Genomic DNA, 23,885 nt, shown 5'->3' on the forward strand with positions numbered 1-23,885 from the left:
AAAAAAAAAAAAAAAAATGATCATCCCTTGGTCGCCCCTTACGACAGGCAGGGAATACCGTAGGTGTATTGTTCGTCTGCATCCCGCACCCAGCCAATATTGATTTAAGGCCTGTAATCTCCAATTCTTGGGTAGAAATCATTCGTTCAGTGCATATGAACGTCTATACACCTCTGTGAGCGACAGTTATGATACAAGTTCCCCTTTTATAGCTTCCCGACGTGATGCGACTTTCAAGTACTGTCTCCATTTTTCTTCAATGATGGACTGTGTGGTTTGGTGAGATGCATAAAAACAATCAAATCAGTTACTCAGATTCAGAAAACAAATGCACATTTGTGGACCATTCAAATTGCTGTACCAATGTACAAAGTTACCCCATTTGATGGTAATGAAGTTTGAAAGCTGCTGAGTAGGATGTACTGGACTGCAAGTGCAGATGCTCAATGAAACTAAGTGTGTAATCTGAAGAGAAAAGTTATAACTCTGGCTCACTGAACTTTTACAATACAAGCTACATCTGTAATTGGGACACACTATAGGTGATAAATACACTCCATTCTATATAAATTTTTCTTCCACGTTAACTTTACATTGCATACTTATGGCAAGGATGGGATAAATGTTTAGGAGTGGGAAGGAAGCGATCGTTGCCTTTACAAACCCCAGCATTTGCTTGTGAAAATGGGGAAACAAAACCCCCGTCACCCAGCAATAAATGTGAAATTTTTTGACAATTTACATCCGTTTGAAGGTAGGATAGGTGATTTTCAAACCAAATTGTATCTCGTCAAAAAGTGCACCCACTTGAGTAAAATGCCTTCTTCATGTACTAGTCTCACCAACTGGTCAGCATCGGAGCATACAGGCTACAGTGCCACTACACTGGTACACTAGTTTAATCCCTAAGACGAAGGGCTGAACGTTTGTGCAGTTGTCGTTGGCTACGACCTGCATCATTTCTCTTCCTCCAGGAATCCTCTTCAAGCTCAATTCAGTTTATGGATATGCTTCCAATGAGTGAACAGCCCAAATTCAGCCTGTACATAAGTTGCACTGAATGGTATGACCATGGTTAGGTGACCGCACTTTATCTTAGCATCTTACTGTCCACGGTGGAGGTCTTCAATGCAACAGGTAGTGGCACCAAAGCGAATGACAATGCATCACAGGAAATTTACTGTCACAGTTTACAAAGGGTTCCTTTAACCCTTGTGCCAGACCAAAGTTCCTGTAGAGGATTTGGAGACAAAATCTGGCAATTATACAATTTGCATGCTCTATTCATCCAAGTCAAAATGCCACATAGGCAGCCTGAATTCTTTTCTCCATATCCTGTTTGTATTGTTCTTTTATCAAAGACTTCAAAGGTGTTTAAAATATTCTCCTCCAGTGTTTTATGTAAAATAGACATTTAAATCTGATAGATCACCTTAGCTTTTAGAAATGTGATAAGATATCCAACATTTCTATCTCCGTTTCATATAGCATGGCAGACTACAAAGGGCACTGAAATAGTACGCACCAGTTTTAGGCCACCAGTGATTGGAAAAACCTCTGGCAGTAACATCCAGAGGTTTCTGTTCTACAATTTTCTAGGAGCTGGAGGTTTCAAAAAGCACAGAGAATCTGAAAGGATCTTCTTGGAGATTCTGGACATAATTAAGCAAAATTCTAGCAAGAATCAAATGACCAAAGATCTCTGGTTAACCAAGTCACGAGATCCAAACTATCATCGTGTGGCCTCTACCATGCGCAGATATTTTAATTTCATGTCTGGCAGTCTGCTCAATTCTGACGTTCTGTTCTACGCAAGGCCTATTATATGGCAGAGTAAACCAAATCTCTTGGGTGCCTATGGCTGAGTTTTAATGAATTTTGTCAGGTCAACACCAAGTGTTTAGTAAGAGATCTTTTACATGCCACTGTATGATATGGAGTGTCCAGGACTCTTTTGGTAGTGTGTTCCAAAAATGCATTCATTGATACATCAGCATTATAACTTTTTGATGCTGTACTGCAGACCACTATCCTCCACCACATCAACAAGGAGGTAAGAAGAGAAACATTAAAATGAACCTTCAAAAAAACTTGTGGCAGATCATTTCCAAAAATGCATTTGTTGACAAGTCAGCATTATAAATGATGCTGTACTGAAATTTTAACTATGGCTACACCTGTACCATACGGATTCAATTCTGTGAAGGAATTGGAAGCACATATTTTGAAGGCAGAGATCACAGCATCAGACTGAACAAGAAGCTCAAGAGAAGTGCAGTATTGAGTCGATAGAGACGAGTACTACAAACCAGGAGGGCTCTAGAATCTTTATCTGGGTGGAAATTCTTTACTTTACCCCCAACATACCCTAAAAGATATTTTGTACCTTATTACCCTGTTATCCAATAAACTACAGTTTATATCACCAACAAAATTTTACCATGCTGAAACTACTCTCCTTTGGTAATTATTTTCAGAAAGTGGTTTTGTTCAAATAATCAACAGATCCTAAGAAAACAGGGCATTTATTTTACCATGTTAGCATTGGTAATAAAGGACTTTAAAAATCCCAGTCCCAACATTCTTAAATCTGCAGACCACTATCCTCCACCACACCAACAAGCAGTTATGTATGCATACCAGTTGCAGGTGGTCTGCACAAGAGTAGCAATACCAACAAATTTACTAAGGATTATAAGAGAAACTTCCAAAATGGATGCAGGTAACCAAAGTAATATATCTAAGAGTAAAATCCAAGACGTATAAAAGCTAAGTAAATCTGAATAAAACTGAAATTCGTAAATGAATATCCATATTCCAGTTATGTGAGGATACCTATCCCCGCTACACCTTTCAGAAAAGGCTGAAAATTTCTAATTGAAAACCGACCCAATCACCTCCAACCCACAATTTGCAGTCACTACATAATGAAAGTCACTCACCTGTCACAAAACTGCTTCGAAGTCATAACTGTTCTCTGGAGTACTTTCTTCTTATGCATTTGAAATTATTTCCACTTGTAATTGCAATGTATGAAAAAATGTGCCTGCATAATTCTGCAAAGTTGCAATGTATGAAAAAAAGTGTTCCTGCGTAATTCTGCAGAGGAGTCAAATTGCAATAGCTATGTATGAAAAAGTACCTAAACAGTTTCAGCTTTGTTTACATTGTCTACATACTTACAATGAAAGATCACACAATTCTGAAAACTGGCAGACCTAAACAGTGGATCACTTTGTAAAAACAATCATAATTGTTAAACACCAAATATTAAAGGGAATTGTTCCACTCATCATCATCCTAAAACATCTCCAGTTTCCCGGGTGTGGTATATGAGCCTCCTCCATCTCATCCTGTCCTTGTACCATTCTTCCTCCACCAACTTGTCCCAGTCATAACCTCTCAGCATTACATCGCTCTTAACTAAATCTATCCATTTCCTTCGTGGCCTTCCCACGGGTCGTCTTCCTTCTACCTTTCTGTCAAATTCCTTCCTTGCAGTTGTTTACTGGCATCCTCTTCATGTGACCAAACCACTTCAGTCTTGATATCTGAATCTTATTTAGGAAAGAATTGTCTATTCCTACTTCTCTAATTTTCTCATTCCCAATCTTGTCTTTCCTGGTAATTTTTTATATTAACACAGTTTAGGTATGTTATGTATTCTGCAGTTTTGGAGAGGAATATATGAATTGTACAGGTGACAAACTTAATGAATCATTTTTAACCCGAGTGCTACACATTCCATTTTATTGCAGACTAGCAATAACATCTGAGGTTTTAAGCTACCGAGGCAGAAGCTATTGACGGATCAGTGTGTGGCAATATCCGTCACAAATGTACATTTTTCCTTCAGTTTCTCTTTCACATTTGACAAGTTAAAATGCCTCTTAGCTCAGCAAGAGCAGTGGAGTTGAATGATTGGAAGCGGCATTCCTTACACTAATGCCATCTGTGCATCATACGGAAGCATCCACATGAAACAAAGCACAATTTCGTGAACTCTATCTACCACCCACGGCCTGGATCAGGATGTCCGATGTCTACATCTGCCAGATTTCTGGTCATCCAAGCCAGAAAGAACACAGGCAGTAAGTCCCTGTGACTGTGAGGACTGTCTGACGAATACTCCAAGAATCCAATTTGACCTCAAGAAGACCTGCAACTGGTCTACAGCCTACCCCCGCAGCATAATTAGTTTGCACGTCATCAGAATTTGACTGTGGAACCGTAGTCAATGGTACTGTTCACAGATGTCATGATTATGCTTCCAATCAATGGTAGTGTGTGGCAAGCGATATATTCAGCTTGCAACATGTCCAAGGACACCATTTAGGGGTGGTTCCATTATGGTATGGTCCAGTATCAGCTTTGAGGCCTGGGCAAAAATTCCATTCAATGATGGAGGTACTCTGAATGCACACCGTTACATCGTCGAGGTGTTAAAGAGCATGTAATCTCCCATGCTACCTTAGTCGGTGAAAACATCCTGATTCATGTTAACCCATTAGTGCACATGATCCAGAAAATCGGATCTTTGTATTTCTGGCTTTAAATTCGATAATTGCGCAATTTTTTCTTTCCACTTTCATATCTGTTCACTAATTCCTTCTGAACAAGGCAGTACCTTAGTGTGTGTAGTTTGCCAGACTGGTACAGTATTCATTAGAAGACAATATGGCATCTCAGAACAGCACTGTTCACAGCATGTGGTAAATATTTTGCAAAAATATCATTTATAAGGTATCTGATCTCTTATTTGTTGAAATATTGTTGAGGATACGTACTTTTGTTTAATATGCATTTTGGACAAGTCCGTTCATGCATTTTGGAAATAACGTGATTAAATTCATGGGTCCAAAAATTCGGATCACATGCAAAGCAGTCTTACATTGTTCTCTTAATACAATACCAACTGTTCTAATCGCTGTAGGATGTTACTGATCTCAACATAATGAGTAAAAGATACGTTTTTCATTTTATTTCAGTCTCCCTGTGGCCAAGATAATTGAATGCTTGAGGAAGAGTACGAGGAAGACAGTGATGGCACTGAGAATGTAATATACGCTGTAGTTCCGGTAGAGGGTAGGGACACACAGTGATAAAACCAATGACTAACATGAGGGTAACCTTAACCACCTTTGATGGAGGATGATCAGCTCGTGTGAAATACAGACTAATGACGCAGACCTTGAAGAAGCCAAAAATTATCTCGAACTTACACCAGAACCTATCGTGTCTGGTCCAAAAGTTGTTCAGGTACCTGAAACGGGTGGAGATGGCAGACTCCCGCGAAAGAAGAAACTTGTTCCTGTGAGTGAAAAACAAAATTTTATGTGGAGGAAATCAGATCCTCATCCTGTGTTGAAAACTCAGGGCAAACCAATACCTGTGCCTGCAGAAACATTCCAAACACCATTGCAGTTTTTTCTGTTTTATTCAAAGAACTTTGTACAGAAAATTATAGAAGAAAGCTATAAATATGCAGCTCAGAAAATTAATCTCAGAGTAAGTCAAAATTTTCGGTGCTGTTTGGAGGCCTGCTTTTATCAGGGTATGTTAATATCCCAACAGAAGGATGTACTGGTCAGCAGATGAAGATGTCCCAAGCTTTTAGCCAACAGCATCTGCTGTACTCAATTTGAAAGTACTTTGCACTACCTGCATTTCAGTGACAATATTGACCCGAACGATCATCTCTACAAGCAGAGACCTATCGATATACTGAATGAAAATTTCAGGAGCCGTGGTGGACTTGGAAAAATACTTTTGTATAAACGAAAGTAGGATTCCATTCTATGGCAAACATTATGCTAAGCAATATGTAACAGGTAAACCACTCAGATTTGGATTCAAGAACTGATAACTTTGTTCTTCATCTAGTTATATGGTGTCCTTCAAAATCCAGGGAAGGAAAATGATTATAAGCAGTTTGGCTTAGATGGTGATACAATTATCTCACTATTAAAATCTGTATTGCTCAATTACCTGTCTGATGAAGGTTACTGTGCAACGGGAACTATTCGAGAAGGCCGTACTGAGAAATGCCCTCTCATAAGCACAGCAGAAATGAAACTGCCACATGGAACCAGCAATTTCTGCTCTTTGGGTGAAATGCTTGCTGTCAGGTGGAAGGATAATGTTACCCTAGCAACAAACCACTATGAAAATAGAGGGAACCTGCTCCAGATGGTCCAAGGAAAATAAAAGGTGACAAGCAACCTACACTTTTTGGCTCCTACAATAAAAGAATGCAGGGTGTAGATCTAATAGATCAGTTAGTGGCAACATACAGAACCAGAATACTAAAAAAATGGTACTGGCCCATCTTTGTTTACTTACTGGGCATTTATATAGTCAATGTATGGCTGATAATGCACAATGTCTTGCCGGATGATGAAAAATCGCAGTCTCCCGAAGTTGAAATAATAACGGTAAATTATATATTACATTTAAAGTCTCCTGAAGTATCGAAGGGATGTATGCATTAATTTGCTGATGACTCACAGAACTGTTTCAGAAGCGGAAAAGAACCGTGTGATCCCAACAGTCATTTTGATGGAAGGAACCACAGGATTATTTCCATGAGCACGGAAAAGAAGTCGCCAGTGTTCATGTAAAGAAAAATTCATGTGACAAGTGTGATGTAGGCCTGCACCCGAAATGTTTCAAGGCCTACCATCCATACTGCGTTAGGCAGTTTCCTTGGAGAACTCTTAGTGATGTGGAGTATTATGCGAAGTGTGATAGAAGTACAGAATTTTGTGCAAAAAATTGTTTAATCAACATTTGAGCACGTTTTTTGTATGCGAGTATTTCAAACTGACATTCCGACAAAATTAACGAAGAAACTATCGTTTTGTTGTACTGGTCTATTATCGAGTCTTCTTCCTCAGTGTATTTTATCCTTGCATGTGATCCAATTTTTCAGATCGTACCTCCCTACCAAAGTACGCAGTATCCTGTGTTCTATGCATAATAGATTTTGAATGTACTTACAAATGGTTACAAAAACACAAAAAATTAAAATGTGACCAGGAAACTTCATGCACTAATGGATTAGTTCACGCCCCCCATGCAGCTCACTGCCCAAACGAATATCTATACTGGCCAGCTCGCAGTCCAGACCTTATTCCCACAGAACACACCTGTAGGATATGCTAGGCTGAAATGTCTAGCGTCGCAACTTTTGACACCCTAACTAAATGCGGACAGTACTACTGGAAGAGTGGGCACTAATCCACCAAGATATGATCCAGGCCCTTCTAACTAGCATGCTGTGAAGGATGGACACAGAAATGATCGCCAGAAGTGGCGCAACGCCTAATACTAAGGCGAGATAAGTGTGTGTCGTGAAGAAAACTTTCCGTAGTATGTTCATTAAGTTTGCTCAGTGTAATGCAATGTCAATTTAAAATGACATTTTCATAAATTACAGCATCTAAAAACTTTTTTGGATAAACAAGAAAGAAATGTACTGTTGTAAGCAGGTGCATCCTTGCAGAAGAATAAAACCTGAAAACAGTCAGCAGGCAATGAAGTTGATGTGACAGGAGACTTGAGTTGAAGGACAAGTATTACTTCAGATAGTTTACTCGATTTAAATGATAGTGTGCATATTAAATTTGGCTTTTCGGCCAAGTAAGTCCCCAATGGCCACTAGTTCAGCCTCAGCCAAGCACTTTAGCCACTTCCCGAATTTCAGACTCACAGCATTTGAAATAAAAAACCACTATTGGTTGGTTGCATCTCCCAACAGAATTTGGCCATCATGCTGTAAAACAGGCCCTTATTCAAGTTAATTTGTTCAACCATTTTAATTAGTGTAAAAACTTTTCTCTCAAATCAAATATTTTTCAGCAACCTACATTTTACAATCAAGTCTACCTGTATATTTGTTATAGCATGGCAAAGATTTTATGATTAGCTGCACTGAATTCACCTGCATAAAGCAGTATAGTTACTGCATTGGTTAATCAGCATTTACTGTTGTGTTACCACCTTGGTTTATCTGCATTTTACTGTTCTTGCACTGCAAAGATCAATTTGTTATTTCATTAAATACACTACAAAATGTTCTTATAAACTTCCAAAAATGTTAGGGATTCCTTCTCCAGTAAACCATATTTTGAAGGAAATATCTGGCAGTACCTCTCCTGAAATAACGAAGTTTTAACTTCCCAAGCCACATTACCTTATTTTCTATAATTATAAGTTTAACGCGTTGAGTGCCAAGCGAATCCACTTGGGTATGCAAGAGCACTCCATTTTGTGAACTTTACGACCCTATATGGGGTCGTGCGATTGGTGAACCCAATTGTTTTTTCATAGATTGACTTACCGTTTGTTACGAATGAAGTAAAATATAATAGAAGAGGAAATCAATCGTACTGATCAGTTTTAATGACTAAGCAGAAAGTCCCGCAACATCAGATGCTTGTCCAACTGCCATCCGTTGCATGTTACTGGAGTGATTAGACTTTTCTATACAAGCATTGGGAATTTAACTACTGTATAAGAGCGACCCCGTATGGGAGCACATGGATGTGTACAATTCGTAATGGCAAATACGACCGTCTGAAGGGTCGCACTCTGACCAAATATAGACAAGTTAACCTAAAATACCTTTGTTTCAACAATCACTTTATTAGTTAAGCCTGTTAACATTTTGGCACCAGTGAGTAAAGTAATGGCAATATCAGATCACATATCTGGACAGCAGCCCCAAGAATTTTGGTCTGTCACTCAACATGCCAGAAAGAGGCAGGTGATACCCTGCATTCTTCAAGTGACATCCTTCAACAGTACATTAAACTGCTTACAGTGGATCAATGCAACGAGCATATAGCTGCACTGGACTTGTATGTAAAATGCACAAATAATGAACCGTAATTGCCTTCAAACCGTGTAGGCATATTAAAATCCGAGTAATAGTAGCAAGAATTGTCTAGATATCCAGCAGCATTTATCTACAGATCAGTTAACCAATACAATATCAACAGTTCTCTGTAACAGGCACAGCTAATTCTCTGCTACTAAATTGGCAATCTCAACCCGTGAGGATGCCTACCGTAAGTTATTTCCTGTTTAATTCCTTTGGGAGATGAACCACATAATGAAAAAACCTGTGCTAAATACAGTGAAAAATGTTTTAAAATAGTAATTACAACTGAAATTTAAAAAGGCTGGCATAGGGGCCAATGATCTTGATAGAGTTATTTCCATTCGGATTTTGCTGGCCAACAGTACTTGTTAATACTAAACACCAGAAATATCTACATCACAAGATTTTACACATCCGACTATTGCAGCAAGAATGGCAAACATTGCAAGCCAACTGAGAGCTCCATTATTAGGCAACACTGGTCAGACAACTCAAGTACAATCCGCTTCCCATCTGTAAACTACCAAGAACTCAATATGCCCACTTCAGACATTTTACATTAACAGCAGGAATTAACCCTTACCCCTTGAATTAAAATTCTGTGTTCTCTCTTATTTTAAATGTAAATTTTTATCTTATATGACCTGCATTCATCTTTCACGATTTGAGATAGCCTTTGCTTTTAAATGATTTAGTTAGGCCATACATGTTTACAGCAAGCTATACTGGAGCAAATAAAAGCAATATGTGGAATTTAAATTATTTTGCACTTTTATTATTATCGTTCTCATACCGATTGGTTCGTTAATTTTATTGTACAAATTATTGCTAAAAAGCACTATTCAGTCTGATTTCATACATCACGGTAGTTTGTACGCTAAAGCCACTGTAAATGGCGATTTCTTGAAATCTGCCTCTGTTGATTTATAACTACCCAGTCGTCAGCATCAGGTATGTTGGGTTACGGTACACAAAGAGACTGTCAGTTCACTTTTAGACACCGTGAAATGCTACTAGATATATTCAATCCAAACAGAGGTGCGAAAATACTGTGGTTTTGTGTGTTGCCTTGACATATACAACATACACATGACCAGAAAAGCACATAGCGACCATGTTTGTTCACTATGGCTCGAGCTTTCATGTGCGTAAGTGGACAGCTGACGGCTACACTGACATCTAAATAAGATTTTTGACTGACAGTCAAATAGTATCTGTATTCTACAAAGTTCCACGCGGAACCGAAAGATGGCTGTACAGTATTTTGTTTAAGTACAGAACAAATATGGCCAACCGACACCAGTGGATTCAGATCCGGTTGGCCATTTTTGTTCTGTACTTAACATAACTGCAGCACGTACTAAATGTATGTAACACGACCTAATAGGTTGAAAGTCTGTTTCAATTACAACGCGGTCGTGAAAATTCAATATTCAAGTAGTATGAAGTCCAATCACAGTTGCAGACTTTGCTACATAACCAGTTGACTATACGAGCATGTAGTTTAGTTAATACGGAGTGGAGTGAACAAAAACAGTAGCTGTAATAGATTACATAGATTTCGCAAGTTGCCCTCCGAGGTTTTCCAGAACCTACAAGTAAGTTCACCAAGAGATGTGCACCAAACAAGAGATTCAGCAAGACTCTCACCAAAAAAGGCCACACAAGTGTTGGTAGACCTCGCATATAAACAGGAAGTTTGCATTCGCCAAAACCCAACAGGGAAATTTATTTTTACAGCACAATGAATATTCACATCAATGTAAAGGGTTGTTATTGAAGACCTTTGACTCCAGAGCTTACCCACATACTACCAGACATTTTGTGACACCACAGCTGAAGCAGCAGAGGAATCGAGGCAGCTTCTGCTGCAGGACAATGGACATCGTAGGAGTTTTAACTACCAGAATGACTGGAGTAAATACTTCAAGCTCATAAGAAACCTTGCAAGAGTCAAGTCCAGACAAGCCAAGCCTTCAGTCTGGTAAGCAGAAAGCTGAGATTACACCAGATCCTTTTTGTATAACCTATGCCAATGTGACCTGGAACCTATTGTAATGATTAATGAAACCATGCTTAGAATTAACCCCAGAGCTCCAAGCCTGGTTCTACCCCAGTTCATAAGGCAAAGGTGGCCCAACAGTACCTAAAATTCAATGTACCCAATTTAAACTCCACTGCTGATTGGACATCAGGTAGCCATGATCTCAAACCCCCCAAACCACATTTTACTCCATGCTAGAGGAATGCCTGCAAAAAGAAGGTAGTTACTGTTGAAAGTTTAAGGTGCTCCTTGATAGCAACTGCAGTTTAGCCATCAAATACCACTCATGCTGCAGTATATGGCCAGGATAACTTCAAACCAATGTGAAGACAAAATGTGGACATTATGAAACATGACTGGTGCAATGTGTTCATTCAAACCATAATTAACTAATTTACAAATAACGTTAATATTTATTGCTAGATTAAGTAGACTGAAGTATATGATCCAATCTACTAATGCCATGTCACATCATATCCTGTTTTATTGTGTTATGCAATGCAAATTCATTGATTTGCAGAAAGTGACCCCAACCACTACAAATTAATCTTTAAGCAAAATGTTCAGGTTTAGTGTTTAAAACTGCTAGATGAAGGTTTCAATCACCTAATGAAGTGCACATGGTAAATTAGGATTGCGAGGAATATTTAAAAAATCTACGAGAATATATAGTATTCCGATTTAAAGAGATTCCATAAAAGTCATGAAAATTGAGTAACTGGTTCCAAGTGATGCAAGTAAGGACTAGATCCTAGATATTTTGTATTGAATGGAAGGAACCAAAGAATTCCACTTTTCTGTACTTTTTATTCGACTCATTGTTTCTCTATGTTCAGAGAGAGGAAAGTTATAAATATGTATTCTAAATAGCTTTTAACTTCTAAATTGTCCATAATGAAAATTAACACCAAAACCTGTGTTCAATGTATTGCATATTAATTTCAATAAACCTGTGTTCTCTGTGTAGCATTTCAATAACCCTCAACAGTACAGAAATATGCTTCCTCTTGCTCTCTTAGGAAGCCAAATACATTCAAATGCCTTATTGGGATTGCCACAACAAAATTTTCCAACTGCAGAAAACGTATGTCCATTTAAGTAAGAGCCCTGCAATGAATAACTAATTCTACCTTCAACGTAAAATGTGGAGTCAGGACAATATACAGGTTTATTAATTTATACAAAGCACAATATGTTTTATTCTCATAGTGCAAGACAATTAGAACTACAACTGATGTCGAAGTAAAATAAAAATCAAACAATTGAGAATCAGATAACATTACACAAATGAGAAAAATTAAACAGTTATGATCTAGACTGTATTTAATGTGAAAACAAAATAATGATCTCCAAGATAGTAATTAATGAAGTAGTGAAAAAATGTGAAAGGGCAAAATAAAAATGTCTCTTTGTAAAGAAAATGCCACTATGAGCAATCAAATTGATGCATCCGTAAGATTGTTATGAATGGGTGAAGTGAACTAAGAAATTGTCTTTAAATACATGAATGAGATGGAGATTACAAAACGTTGTACACTTTTACACTGAATGCCACTGCAACTTTTGAAATCGTAGTCATCCGAAGATCTGTGGTATACACGTAGATGAGCTCGAAGAACACTTTCGTCGAAGATTCTAACGTGGCGTGGCCAACAATCTTTGTCAACAAGGTATCGACGTAACATATCCCTTCACTCGTAGTTCGAAATTGGCGTCATGGAGAGGGACTGTAATCATTGCAACACAAATGTCCATCATCATAGTTAAAACATCGTAGAGATTAAGGTACATGGTATACTTTCATTACTTCACGAAGATCTGACAACAGAAAAGGGACTCCATGCCATTTACAACACATGCATATTTATGATCTGTACTAGGTTTGCGATGACTTATAATAGTACAAAATACGTAGCAGCTTTATGGTCTAAACTTTTTGGCACAAGTTTCATAATGGAAAACTGTGATAAAATGAACATTAGTAGGATTGAACAGTATTCTCCATTAAAAATCTGTAAATCAGTTGATAAGATAGAATGTACTATGGAAGAGTTATGGTTTAACAACCTGTGTCTTCTAACGTATAGACCACATACTGCCAAAATTTACATCCTGCAGTTTTTATAGAGAAAGTCTGGATTATGAACGAATGGAATGAATTTTCCATCTAGGGAGGAAAATGTAATTTTCGAAGTACGAAGAAAACAACGCACTGCGCTGCCATGTACATACTTAAAAGTTTCGTGGTACCTGAGTTCTTCCTTGTTTTCGTAGCTTCAGTCTCCATTAGTAAACGTTGCCTGACCGACTACCACCGTAGCCAAACGAACCCTCCGAACTCCCATAGCCCCTGGAGCTGAAATAGTTGCAGTAAGTCGTGGAATTTCTATATACAATAGTTAAAACATCGAAGCACATCAACTTCAACAATAGCGTAGCACATACAGTAATTGGTTACGATGAAAATTATCACTTCATGGAAATGGAACAGGCCAATAATTAAGTTACCAAGCAGTAGTCACATTTAATATGATGCGAGGATTGTTAGGTCCGGTGAAGAGTGCAGGCCTGATGAAGCACTCAAGGGTATTATACGTAGGTTTAGGTTGTCCAGGAAACTCCTTCCTGTCCAATTCCACTATTAGTGGCGATTTATCATTAAAAAGTCCATTCAAACCACATTCATAAACCAGTGAAAGGCGCAGTTCCAGTTTCATAAGAGATCAATTCCACATCAAAGGGAATTACAGAAATTCTTAAATACTTATTGGTATAAAAATATTTGACAAGCTTAAAGTATTTCAAAAGTTTGAAACAATCCATCTAGGTAAATTTGTATCCACAAGAAAAAATGTCATGAGACGTTGCGTTGTCCAGTTTAAGTTAGTGTGTGGCATTCAATTTTATCGTAGTAAGCACCGTTAATGCGTAGACAAGGTTTACAGTGCAAAATTAAATTTAGACTTCACACTTAGTCGATAGTACATTACAAGAAATTGTCGAAGGACCTGCAAATTGTCTCATGACAAAACTTATGTTTTTTCTTGCAATTTGTAAAGTTACGTAGAGCAAATTCCAGGTCTTTCAACTGGATAAATACCTGCCACGCCCAACAGGCGAGCGACTGCGATATCTCGAAGAGCCAGAGTCTCGGCCACTGTAGTAGCCATTGCCCCCGTAGCCATCACGACCACGGTCGTAATCACGGCCACCACCGTAGCCACCACGCCCGCCGGAGCCGTAGTCATCACTGTAGCGCCCTCTGCCACCTCTACTGCCTCGACTGCTGCCACGGAAGCCACCCCTGTCACTTCCATAGCCTCCACGACTACCCCTTGGGAAGAATCCCCTTCCACGGCCTCTCCCACGGAATCCTCCTCCACCTCTGCTACCACCCCTGCCACGAGATCTGCCTCGTGAGAGTTCAACTCTCAACTTTGAGCCCAGAACCTCTGATCCATTCATGTCATCACAGGCTGTTTCAGCATCATCTTCATTAGCAAATTCAATAAAGGCAAAGCCTGGGGGATTGAATGCAACCCAAACACTATTTAGTTTCCCATATTTCTCAAACTGAGATTCTAGGTCCTCTTTCTTGACACTATCAGAGAGACCTCCCACATATACACGGGTTCCCCCGGATCGATACGAAGACATAGTAAAATCTGCAAGAAAGACAAAACTTATTTGCTTACACCTACATAAAAACAAAATACAAAGGAATAATATTCCACAATGGTTTAACCTCAAAGCCATTTTTTACCTCAGCAACAATATCACATAGAAAAAATATAAAACTATAACAACTCAACCAAGGCTACATTAATGACCTCTTAACACCTGCCAGTGGTGATTTAAAATTAACCATATTGTATCGGTGTCCTAAAAAAAAAAAACACCTATTGCTGGTACATTAAGCAAATACCAAATACAACCCTGGTTTAAGCAAGTGTAGACTATGCAGTATACGCAGAACCTGCACCACAGCCATAAGATTTCATTCACAAGTTCCACATAATGTAGAATTATGAAAATTCAAACTTTGCAAGAATTACGAGAAGATTTGCTTAACTATCACACTCCTTATGACCAAATCCTGGCAAACCATGTCAAACATCGGAAGGACTGCCACACTTAGAACAGCCTTCACGAGTTCAGTAAAGGACCGCCATTAAGTTCACTCCATGCATAGCTCACAGCTACCAAAGTGAACTTGCAGTATTTTGAATAAAAATACCCCCCCCCCCCATTGCACAAACACCCTTCTAAGAATGAATATTAATCCACTAAAACCTAACATGATCGTTTGGATCACTCTGCACTCAATATGCATATTACAGAGATCAAAAGTACCGATTTGTACCAGTCTTGTCTTCACCCTTGCAATCTTGTTAACTACTTAAACACCCACCTGCCATTCCAATAGGGAGCAAGTGGTTTTTGATTTTTAGGGGGTGAATGACAAAGTTTTGAATATTCTAGACAGTTGCTGACAAACAGGCTGAGAGAGGTGAACTTTTTTTGTTGCAATTTCACCATTCATAAATTCAGAGCCTTGCAGACTGAATGGTGAAAGGCATAACAGTCTATAATGATAATGTATGTATAAATATTATTAGTACAGAATTATCCTAGATAATGCCGTTTCTTTTCCAGTAAAATTACACAGTTGCATTCCTCATGTAGCAGCCACAAAGGACTGATCTATTACTCTCAAGACTTTGTGATACCTGGACTCCCTAGTGCTGAATTGGTAGACCTTGGCAACCTTCAAGATTCGTACTGGCAACCTTTGAACACAGACTATGAATCTAGTATGCATCGCCGTGAGACATCTGGCGTACACTTTACGTACTGTCATGATTGTGAAGCGATATTTCTAAGAATTCATGCTAGGATCAAGATTTGCATTGAGAAATGTATAAGTGTGTGTGTGTGTCAGTTATTGGCTTAGGATAATGAAGGTTTAGAAAGTCATACTGATCAATCCTGCTATTGATTCAGTTCAGATTTCATTTCCATTCAGTTGGCAGTATTATCAGAACCGGGCTAGCTCCCTCCTCACCCACGTACGAAGAAATATCACAAAGTTTCGCAAGTAATACACATTGCAACGGCCACCAGCACATGATCTCAAAACCTGGTCGCCAACATCAGCGTATGGCTTACATATAATATGGCTCAGTATGAACCAATATACCAGAAAAAGACTGGGAGACTACTCCATTACTTGCCAGTGCAGTGAATGGATTTCTGTCCACATGAGAAAGAAAATTCATGAGCTACAGGAAGTAGCAGACAAGAACTCCACCCTTCATGTCTGCCAGCCTGCCCGCATTCAGAAGTGAAAGAAAAAATGAAAATTTGAAAGTGTATATTGGAGAAATACCATGTCTGAGCCACTCAGCCCAGCTGTTGCTATTGCAGGCTGTCCCTGATTTGAGCGCTCTCATTTCCAGCCAGAGGACTACCACATTCCCTGACAATAGAAAAACCAGTTTGTAACTGCGCAGGCCAAACTCAGACACAGTGTCCTATACTCTCTTCAAGAGGATATTTTCTGTGGTCACGGCAGAGCTCATACTGTCCGCAAGGAAAAAGTCATTCTATAGGGCTTGGACAGACTATTATGGCACAAAAGTGCATAATACGAGCTAGGCTAGCTGGCAACAGGAGTGGTGGCTATTCCGGTGTTAAGATTGAAACTGCAAACTCTGCACTGTACAATGCAGTCACCAGCTGGACAGCTTCTTGTAGATGAAACAAACGCCTCTTGGGGAAAGTATTAGAAGAGTCGATTCTCCAGACTGAAAATAAGCCTATGCGCAAGTGTCACGACTCCTGGGGCGAGCGAGCGCTAGCTATAATGCATCTTTGGGAAGATTTGTGTAGTGCATTGTGATGTTGGCCAAGCCACTCCACATTTGATCTCTAACCTGTCCCACCCTCTGGGCATTGAAGTTTTACCATTGCCATACAACATGAACAGTGGCACACTTCAGAATTAGGTTAAATAACCTGCCAGAAAATTGTGATAATATTAATGCACAGCACTACCATCATTTTGCTATTTTATTATTAATGAAAAGGTGCACCCGAAAGAGCATTTGATGCATTCTGTCATCGCTCACTGGGTTATTTATCATGGTTCTCCTTGTGTAGTGTGGAGAACGAAGGGTCGGGAGCACAGTTAAATTTGTGCTGCAAATGTGCCTGCAACTTCCATGAATTGGCTAAAGTGTACCTTTTGGAGCCACATATTTTGCCCTAAAAGTAGGGAATTTTTAGCATTGTGGGAAATAGGCACCATTACCCTAAACATTATCTAAAGTTCAGTTCTGAAACAGTGACTGCTCATTAATGTAGGAAAGTTGAGAGTAGAAGGAAAATGGAATGTTGGCAGCATAGAAAAAGGCAATAAGAACTTGCACAAGCTGGTTTTTAGCAAGAGATTTTACAATATTAAGTAAAGAATATGACAATATTAAGTGAATAATATGCAACTCCAAATAGAGAACTTTTTACTACATTTTTGCAAAGTTGTACAGACTTTTCAATATATTAAGACTATGAATCTTATTTTTCAGCTCATTTTCCATGTATGGTCAAAGAACATTTATAGTGCTATTAAAACAATGTGCGTGTTCTGACAGTTCGCAGCACGTGGCGCCGAACAAAGGAGTGGGAGCGCTGTGTTGCCACATGATCCGGCATGAGTTACTACATCACAGTCAACAGCTCTCGTTCTGCGCTAGGCTCTGCGGAAAATAATATCCATTAACGGCGATCGTGAAAGAGTTAGAAAAATGTTAAATATCGTTGCTATTATTCCAAGATGGCTCAGCAGTAATTTTATCAGCTCAAATATCGTAAGACAAACTCCTCATTCGCCTTCCTCATAGGCTTTAATGAGTCGGGTTTTGCCCGGTGTTGATAACCTGTCATGTGATGGTCCAATTACAACCACTCCCTCTCTTTCCCCTTCACCTTCTTCCCAAGGCTCCTTTTCTTTCTTTTCTTTCCCTATTCTAATTACTGTAGCTTGAGAAATTTTAAAGCTGCTGCTGTTCTTTCTACAACTTTGTTAACGTCTATCAGTGGGCCTCCATTTTTCCCTTCAGCCTCAAAATATTCCCGTAAGGCAAATACCATATCGCGAACTTGACCACGTATAGCGAAGCCATGCCTCTCCATTACGCTTGCCTTTTTTCTACGTGAATGAATTCTAGGTCGCCCTCGGTGTTTAGCGGCGCTCTGAACGGGTTGCAACATTTTGAATTCAGTAAATGAGATGGTGTTAAAATTACACTATACTACACAATACTATAATTTACACTACACTAGAATGCCAGCCTCGATAACGATACACTTATTAACACGAACACAATAGCACTATAATATTAAGTTGATTTAAAGAACACACTATACAGACAATGATATCTCTCAAAGTAGACATTGTTAGCCCAGCCACATGTGTTACGGTACACTATATTGGCAACGTGGAACTCGGACCGACCGCCTCACGAAGCTTTCAGACAGCGGGGGTAGGAAAAGGGAGAGTGCATGCCGAGCTGGGATTGGCTGAAACGGGAGGCGTGTACCGGTTGCCATAGTAACTGCCACCTCCTACTACCACGCTGAGAGCTGTCAGAACACGCACATTGTTTTAATAGCACTTTAAACACATGAATGTTTTATCACTTAAGAACATAAGAATTATGTAATGTTCTGATTGTTTAGATAACCTGTACATTTAATTCCTAAGCATAGCTGAAGATTGCCCATAAGAGGCCAAAAAACGTCCTAATTATGAAACTATTTGCAATTTAAAAACTAATTAATATAATTGTACTAAATAGATGGACGGAGAGGATGAGAAAGTTCTGGGAGAAGAAAAAGAAGAAATTAATTCAAATGTATTGATTTAAGTGCTCCAATGTGGGCGTAAAATATGTAAATAATAAATAGATGGACGTATATATTAATGCCTTTTGATTCTGTAATAAGTTCATTATTGCGCCTAAGTCTTGCGACAGTAACTTTACTGAAATGATAAATGAATACATCACCACTGCCTCCAGGCAGGATTTTTTGCAATTTGAAGGTGAATCATGCACTTCAATACGTTGACACCACTAAAAGTGCACACGTGAAAAAGTTAAACCAAAGGTCTCGCAGGAAATCACCGTTCACACAAACAATTGAGTAAGGGGAGGCATGTATGGACCGGTGGCTCCAAATAGCCTACGCAGTCGCCTAGCAAGTATTAAGCCCCAAAGTTACAAAACTTAACGAGCAGTATTACATTAGTTCAAAATACTTTTTTGTGATAACACTAAAATAGTACAATTGAGTTTTTATCATATTCATTTTTTAAGTAAAATTCCCCACCAGACTACTCATTCCTGCCACCCGGCTGATTAAAATTTCACCCACATAGTCTTGATACAGTGAGCAACTATTCTCAGTTACAATGATGGTAGCTGTGTAGAGCATTTCCATTTTTCACCACTGTTGAGTATAGAACACACCCATGTAACCCCAGCCCAATGGTCTTGTAAAGATGACTTGGTTCCCAAGTTGGCAGCCTTGTGCCAGCTTTCCAAAGGAAATTGAATTTGTCCTATTCAATACACAGTTATCTTACACGTTTGAACTCTTAGCCATCTTCAGTGAAAACGATTTATTTTTACATAACTGATGCTAAAAGAATATTAAAACATAATGAAGAGAGTGAAAATAAATGAGACATGATGGAATTAAAACCTAGACCTAAAAAAAATGCCCGGTATAATGTGACTCATTGTGGAAACCACTAATGAAGTTCAAATTTATTGAATAGTTGCCCTTTCGAACGGCCTGACCTTACAGCGGTCCCGCTTTCACTGTGTGCCTTGTGTTGCCCACTGACACGTGAGCTATGCAATGCAGGATTTCAATGCGAAGGGTCTACGAACTGTTTACTTGAAATATCATGCAGAATGAAGTTATTCCCAGCAATGACCACAGGTTATGATACCAGGTACTGCACAATTAAAATTCCTAAACAAGTCAATGGCCGACAACACAGAACCCCCTCTATGCGCCGACACTTTTCGAAGGGCTCTGCTAAAACACCCGACATGTCAGACCAAAGCTTTGTAACTAGCAGGATGTGTGCAGACCAATAAGAAAAAGCTGTTAAAAAAGTGACTACACACATACCTAGCCGCAGTCATGGTCGTGGAGTTCTGCACTGTGTTCATTGAAAGTCACTGCCGATGTGAGCACTGCAAGTGGAACAGCTAAGAAATGAAATATGGTAATGGGCCAGAGAGTTGTGCGCTGAAGGTGGTGTCTAGAGTTATTGATCTTTTTGATCCTACAGTGAACTAATGCCCATCAGAATACCATTCTGGGGACAAGCAAACAGGGCCTGGGGCAGTAAGCCACAGGCATCTAGCATCGCCTGTAATAGTCGAGAGAAATCTTAATACTTCAATTCATTTAACTCTAATCAACGTTTGTTAAATCGTTTGTTGACAGTGCAAGTGAAATTTGCTCCGTGTAGCTATATCTTGTGCTTTGTGAATAAATAAATAAATAAATAAATAAAAAACTATTCAAGTGAACTCTAGTGACCTTTAGCTGAAACACTTGAGCATGAGTCAGAAACACAAAGTAGTCTGAATAGTCCTGAGAGCACTGTTCATGGACTAATCCCTCTAGTTTCCTTATTAGACTACGTGGGTTTTTTTCTCTCTTCAACAGTCTGCCAAAATGTATTTGTTTAAAGGGGGCCTCAATCTAAGGTCATCGGCCCCTACCAGTTTTAAACAGATGTGATTACTATATAAATATCTACGAATATTACTTCCTTTGCATGCCTAAAATAAACCACCTGTACATTTATAACATTCCAGATTCCAGTCAATTATTAATACAAAAGCATTCGAGTTTCCTCAATTGCCTCTTTCACAAGAGATTGCGATGCTCATCCTCAGCCCTAATCTGCCCGGTCAACTTATTCAAGTTTGTAGTTTCCGAATGTCCGCCTCTGTGGTGTAGTGGTGTGATTAGCTGCCACCCCCGGAGGCCCGGGTTCGATTCCCGGCTCTGCCTCGAAATTTGAAGTGGTACGAGGGGTTGAACGGGTCCACTCAGCCTCAGGTCAACTGAGTAGAGGTGTTTTCCGTGGTTTCCCACTTCTCCAGGTAAATGCCGGGATGGTACCTAACTTACGACCACAGCTGCTTCCTTCCCTCTACCTTGTGTCTCCCTTCCAATCATCCCATTCCCCAAAAAGGCCCCTATTCAGCATAGCAGGTGCAGCCGCCTGGGCGAGGTACTTGTCATCCTACCAGTTGTATCCCCAACCCAAAGTCTCATGCTCCAGGACACTTGAGGCGGTAGAGGTGGGATCCCTCGCTGAGCCCCAAGGAAAAGCCAACCCTGGAGGGTAAGCAGATTAAGAAGTAGTTTCCGAATACGAGTTACTACTCAACTTTGACTCCGCATTGCTATCCTAGGATATCTATTTCAAATTTTTACAGAACTATTTGAAGTGTCAACTGGAACAAGAGAATAGGTCCCAGGCAATCAAGGAATCTCCAGTAAATACTTGAAAACTGTTATAGCAAATTGGTTTCAAGCTATAAGAAAATACTGCAGCAGTGACAAAATGTATCCCCACCTAGAACTTTACATGCTATAACAAAGTTCAAGAGTAACTGCTAACTTTATTGCAGCCAATAGCCAGATATTAAGACTTCCTCATGAATACTATTAAGATAAAAAAGATCCTTTAATACTGCTTCGCCGTTAACAGTTACTAGAGACAAGATCACTCTCCCTGGATCTCAAATACCAAATATACTGACCCACAATTACACGTATTAATAAATATACCTTGGAATTTTGTGCTACAATCTGCTGGTCGAATAGTACCGGTTTCCCTTACCCTGAGTTAGTCTGTGATAAATTGCGGCAGCCCAAATAGAGTTGTTTACAATATTGTTTACACACTGCTTCGAAATGGCTCCGCGTAACTATCCAAGTTAAACCCAAAAGTGCAATAATCAATGATGCAATTCGGTTCAACCCACGAGTTCTCACAAATTTAAAATGGTGGCAGAAATAGCTCAGCAGTAAGAAGCAGAAAATTGCCATAAATATAAACGCCAGCCTATGTTAACTAGGAATTCAAAGCGCAATTGCGAAGTAGGAAAATTTTAAATCAGAACCACAGCTGGCAGGTAATACACCGTTGGAAATTCTGTCTGGATCCGCAAAACCGAACAGTGCTACAGAGCAATTTCGGGTGAAGCAATCCTAAGTCTTACTATATGGCAATTCAAAATCCTGCGAAGTGTTATGAACTTAGCACGAGGAACAATTGCCAGTACTCAACTTAAAAATTAGATCTCTGAATGAAGCAATAAATATAAGTAGCTAAAAAATACTTCAGGTTCCCCCGAATATGAAAAATTAACAATGAAGGACAGTAGTAAAATAGACCCACAATTTTCACAGAAACAATACCACAAAGATAAAATGTTACTTAATCTTAAAACTGTAAAACAAATAACACAAGTCAACAGGCGTTAACATTAAACGCCATATACACACTGATAATGGAATATTTCAAAAAAAATTATGCTCTCTGAAAATAAGCACGGACATAAAAGTTGGTTTTAAAAGGTTGACTCAATACAAAATGCATCAAACTCTTATAATTAGTTACCCCAAAGAAAGACAGTAACAATCACACACAAGAAAATCCAAACTGACGCTCCCACTAGAAAACGTGCCGGAATCACTAATGGCGTTCACAAGGCTATATTTTGTATATTATACTAAGAACATAACTCTCAATATATAATACGATAAATGAATACGAAGAAAACAACGAAATATCAATAGATCTAAATACCTGTACTGAATGCTTCCAACACAAAACCAATCAATGAATTTCCTAATTTTCCTTCCCGGCAAATGACGCCAAGCAGCTACTCACAACAAGAGCGAGTTCAGAAGAATGGCGCCACAATCACGCGCTAATGCGCACAACCCGGTAGATCAATAACCGCGACCAGGGTTTACACGACAAAACGCAAGGTCTCAAATAGTCTCCTACCATGTAATCTTTTTCATTATTTAAAGTTCACGGCAAACTTTTCACACGTTACTCTTCATAAAACTTGTAATAATTTTCTGGTCCGTATTTTCTGATTAAACTCAATATTTCTTACGTATTTCCAAATTAAAATCACGAAGACAAAGAAAAGCTTACCCGCGCGCGGGTCTTTTGAAAATCCCGTAAACTACGTTATAAGATCTAAAACATAGAACAACGAAGAACTTCTTTGATACAGAGTTTGCAGAACCCTATACAGTTATAATACTTGTTTTAAATCTACTTGAATTTCAATTAGTCTTAAGATTAAAACAAGTGGAAATGTTGTAGTTCTAGTTAGTTACCTTGGTAGTCTAGTGAAGGATATCTGAAGGACAGGGGTGTCCAAGATACCAAAAACCACGTACACTAGTTGTCATTCCGAAAACTTTGTCAGATAACGAGTAGGTAAAATTATTTCTCAGAAAATCATTAAAAAACATATATATACGTTTGTTTTCAAAAGACATCCGTTCCCAAACCACGAATGACCACAAGGATCCTGAATTTTTACACCTTACTCGGTAATAACCGAAAATATGAAAATATTGTAAAGAAAGAAAACACTAAGCGAATTTATCATTTAGTATAAGAGATGCAGTAGTATAGTACTACTACTAAATTGCTGACCGAGCAAGTTGGCTGTGCAGTTAAGATCGCACAGCTGTGAGCTTATATTCCGGAGATAGTGGGTTCGATCCACTCTGTCGGCAGCCCTGAAGATGGTTTTCCATGGATTCCCATTTTCACACCAGGCAAATGCTGGGGCTGAACCCTAATTAAGGCCATGGCTGCTTCCTTGA

The 23,885-nt window shown here is 39.1% G+C and overlaps 1 protein-coding gene and 1 non-coding gene across 4 annotated transcripts; both read right to left on the bottom strand.

Annotated features, from left to right (window-relative positions):
• Positions 1-12,095: 12,095 nt before the first annotated feature.
• On the bottom strand, positions 12,096-22,988 carry Rsf1 (Repressor splicing factor 1). Of its 3 annotated transcripts, XM_067153680.1 has the most exons (4): positions 22,840-22,988; positions 14,029-14,593; positions 13,179-13,284; positions 12,096-12,655 (listed from the first exon to the last, which is right to left on the bottom strand). In XM_067153680.1, exons 2-3 carry the CDS (start codon positions 14,583-14,585, stop codon positions 13,215-13,217), a joined length of 627 nt encoding a protein of 208 aa, XP_067009781.1. In that variant the 5' UTR covers positions 14,586-14,593; positions 22,840-22,988; the 3' UTR covers positions 12,096-12,655; positions 13,179-13,214. The 3 variants fall into 3 exon arrangements, with proteins under 3 accessions (XP_067009781.1, XP_067009783.1, XP_067009780.1); XM_067153682.1 differs by lacking the exon at positions 13,179-13,284; XM_067153679.2 differs by having other exon boundaries at positions 12,096-13,284.
• LOC136881341 (small nucleolar RNA SNORA79) lies at positions 22,181-22,308 on the bottom strand. Its single transcript, XR_010861023.2, has one exon. It is a non-coding gene; the product is annotated as a small nucleolar RNA SNORA79 (small nucleolar RNA).
• Positions 22,989-23,885: the final 897 nt, after the last annotated feature.

Source organism: Anabrus simplex, chromosome 9, assembly GCF_040414725.1.
Source record: "Anabrus simplex isolate iqAnaSimp1 chromosome 9, ASM4041472v1, whole genome shotgun sequence".
NCBI classification, from domain to species: domain Eukaryota; kingdom Metazoa; phylum Arthropoda; class Insecta; order Orthoptera; family Tettigoniidae; genus Anabrus; species Anabrus simplex.

Coding starts and splice junctions, on each gene's coding strand:
- Rsf1 (XM_067153680.1), bottom strand. CDS start 14,585: ATGTCTTCGTATCGATCCGGGGGAACCCGTGTATATGTGGGAGGTCTC. Junction 13,285..14,028: donor TCGCCTGTTGGGCGTGGCAG/GTATTTATCCAG, acceptor CAACTATTTCAG/CTCCAGGGGCTATGGGAGTT.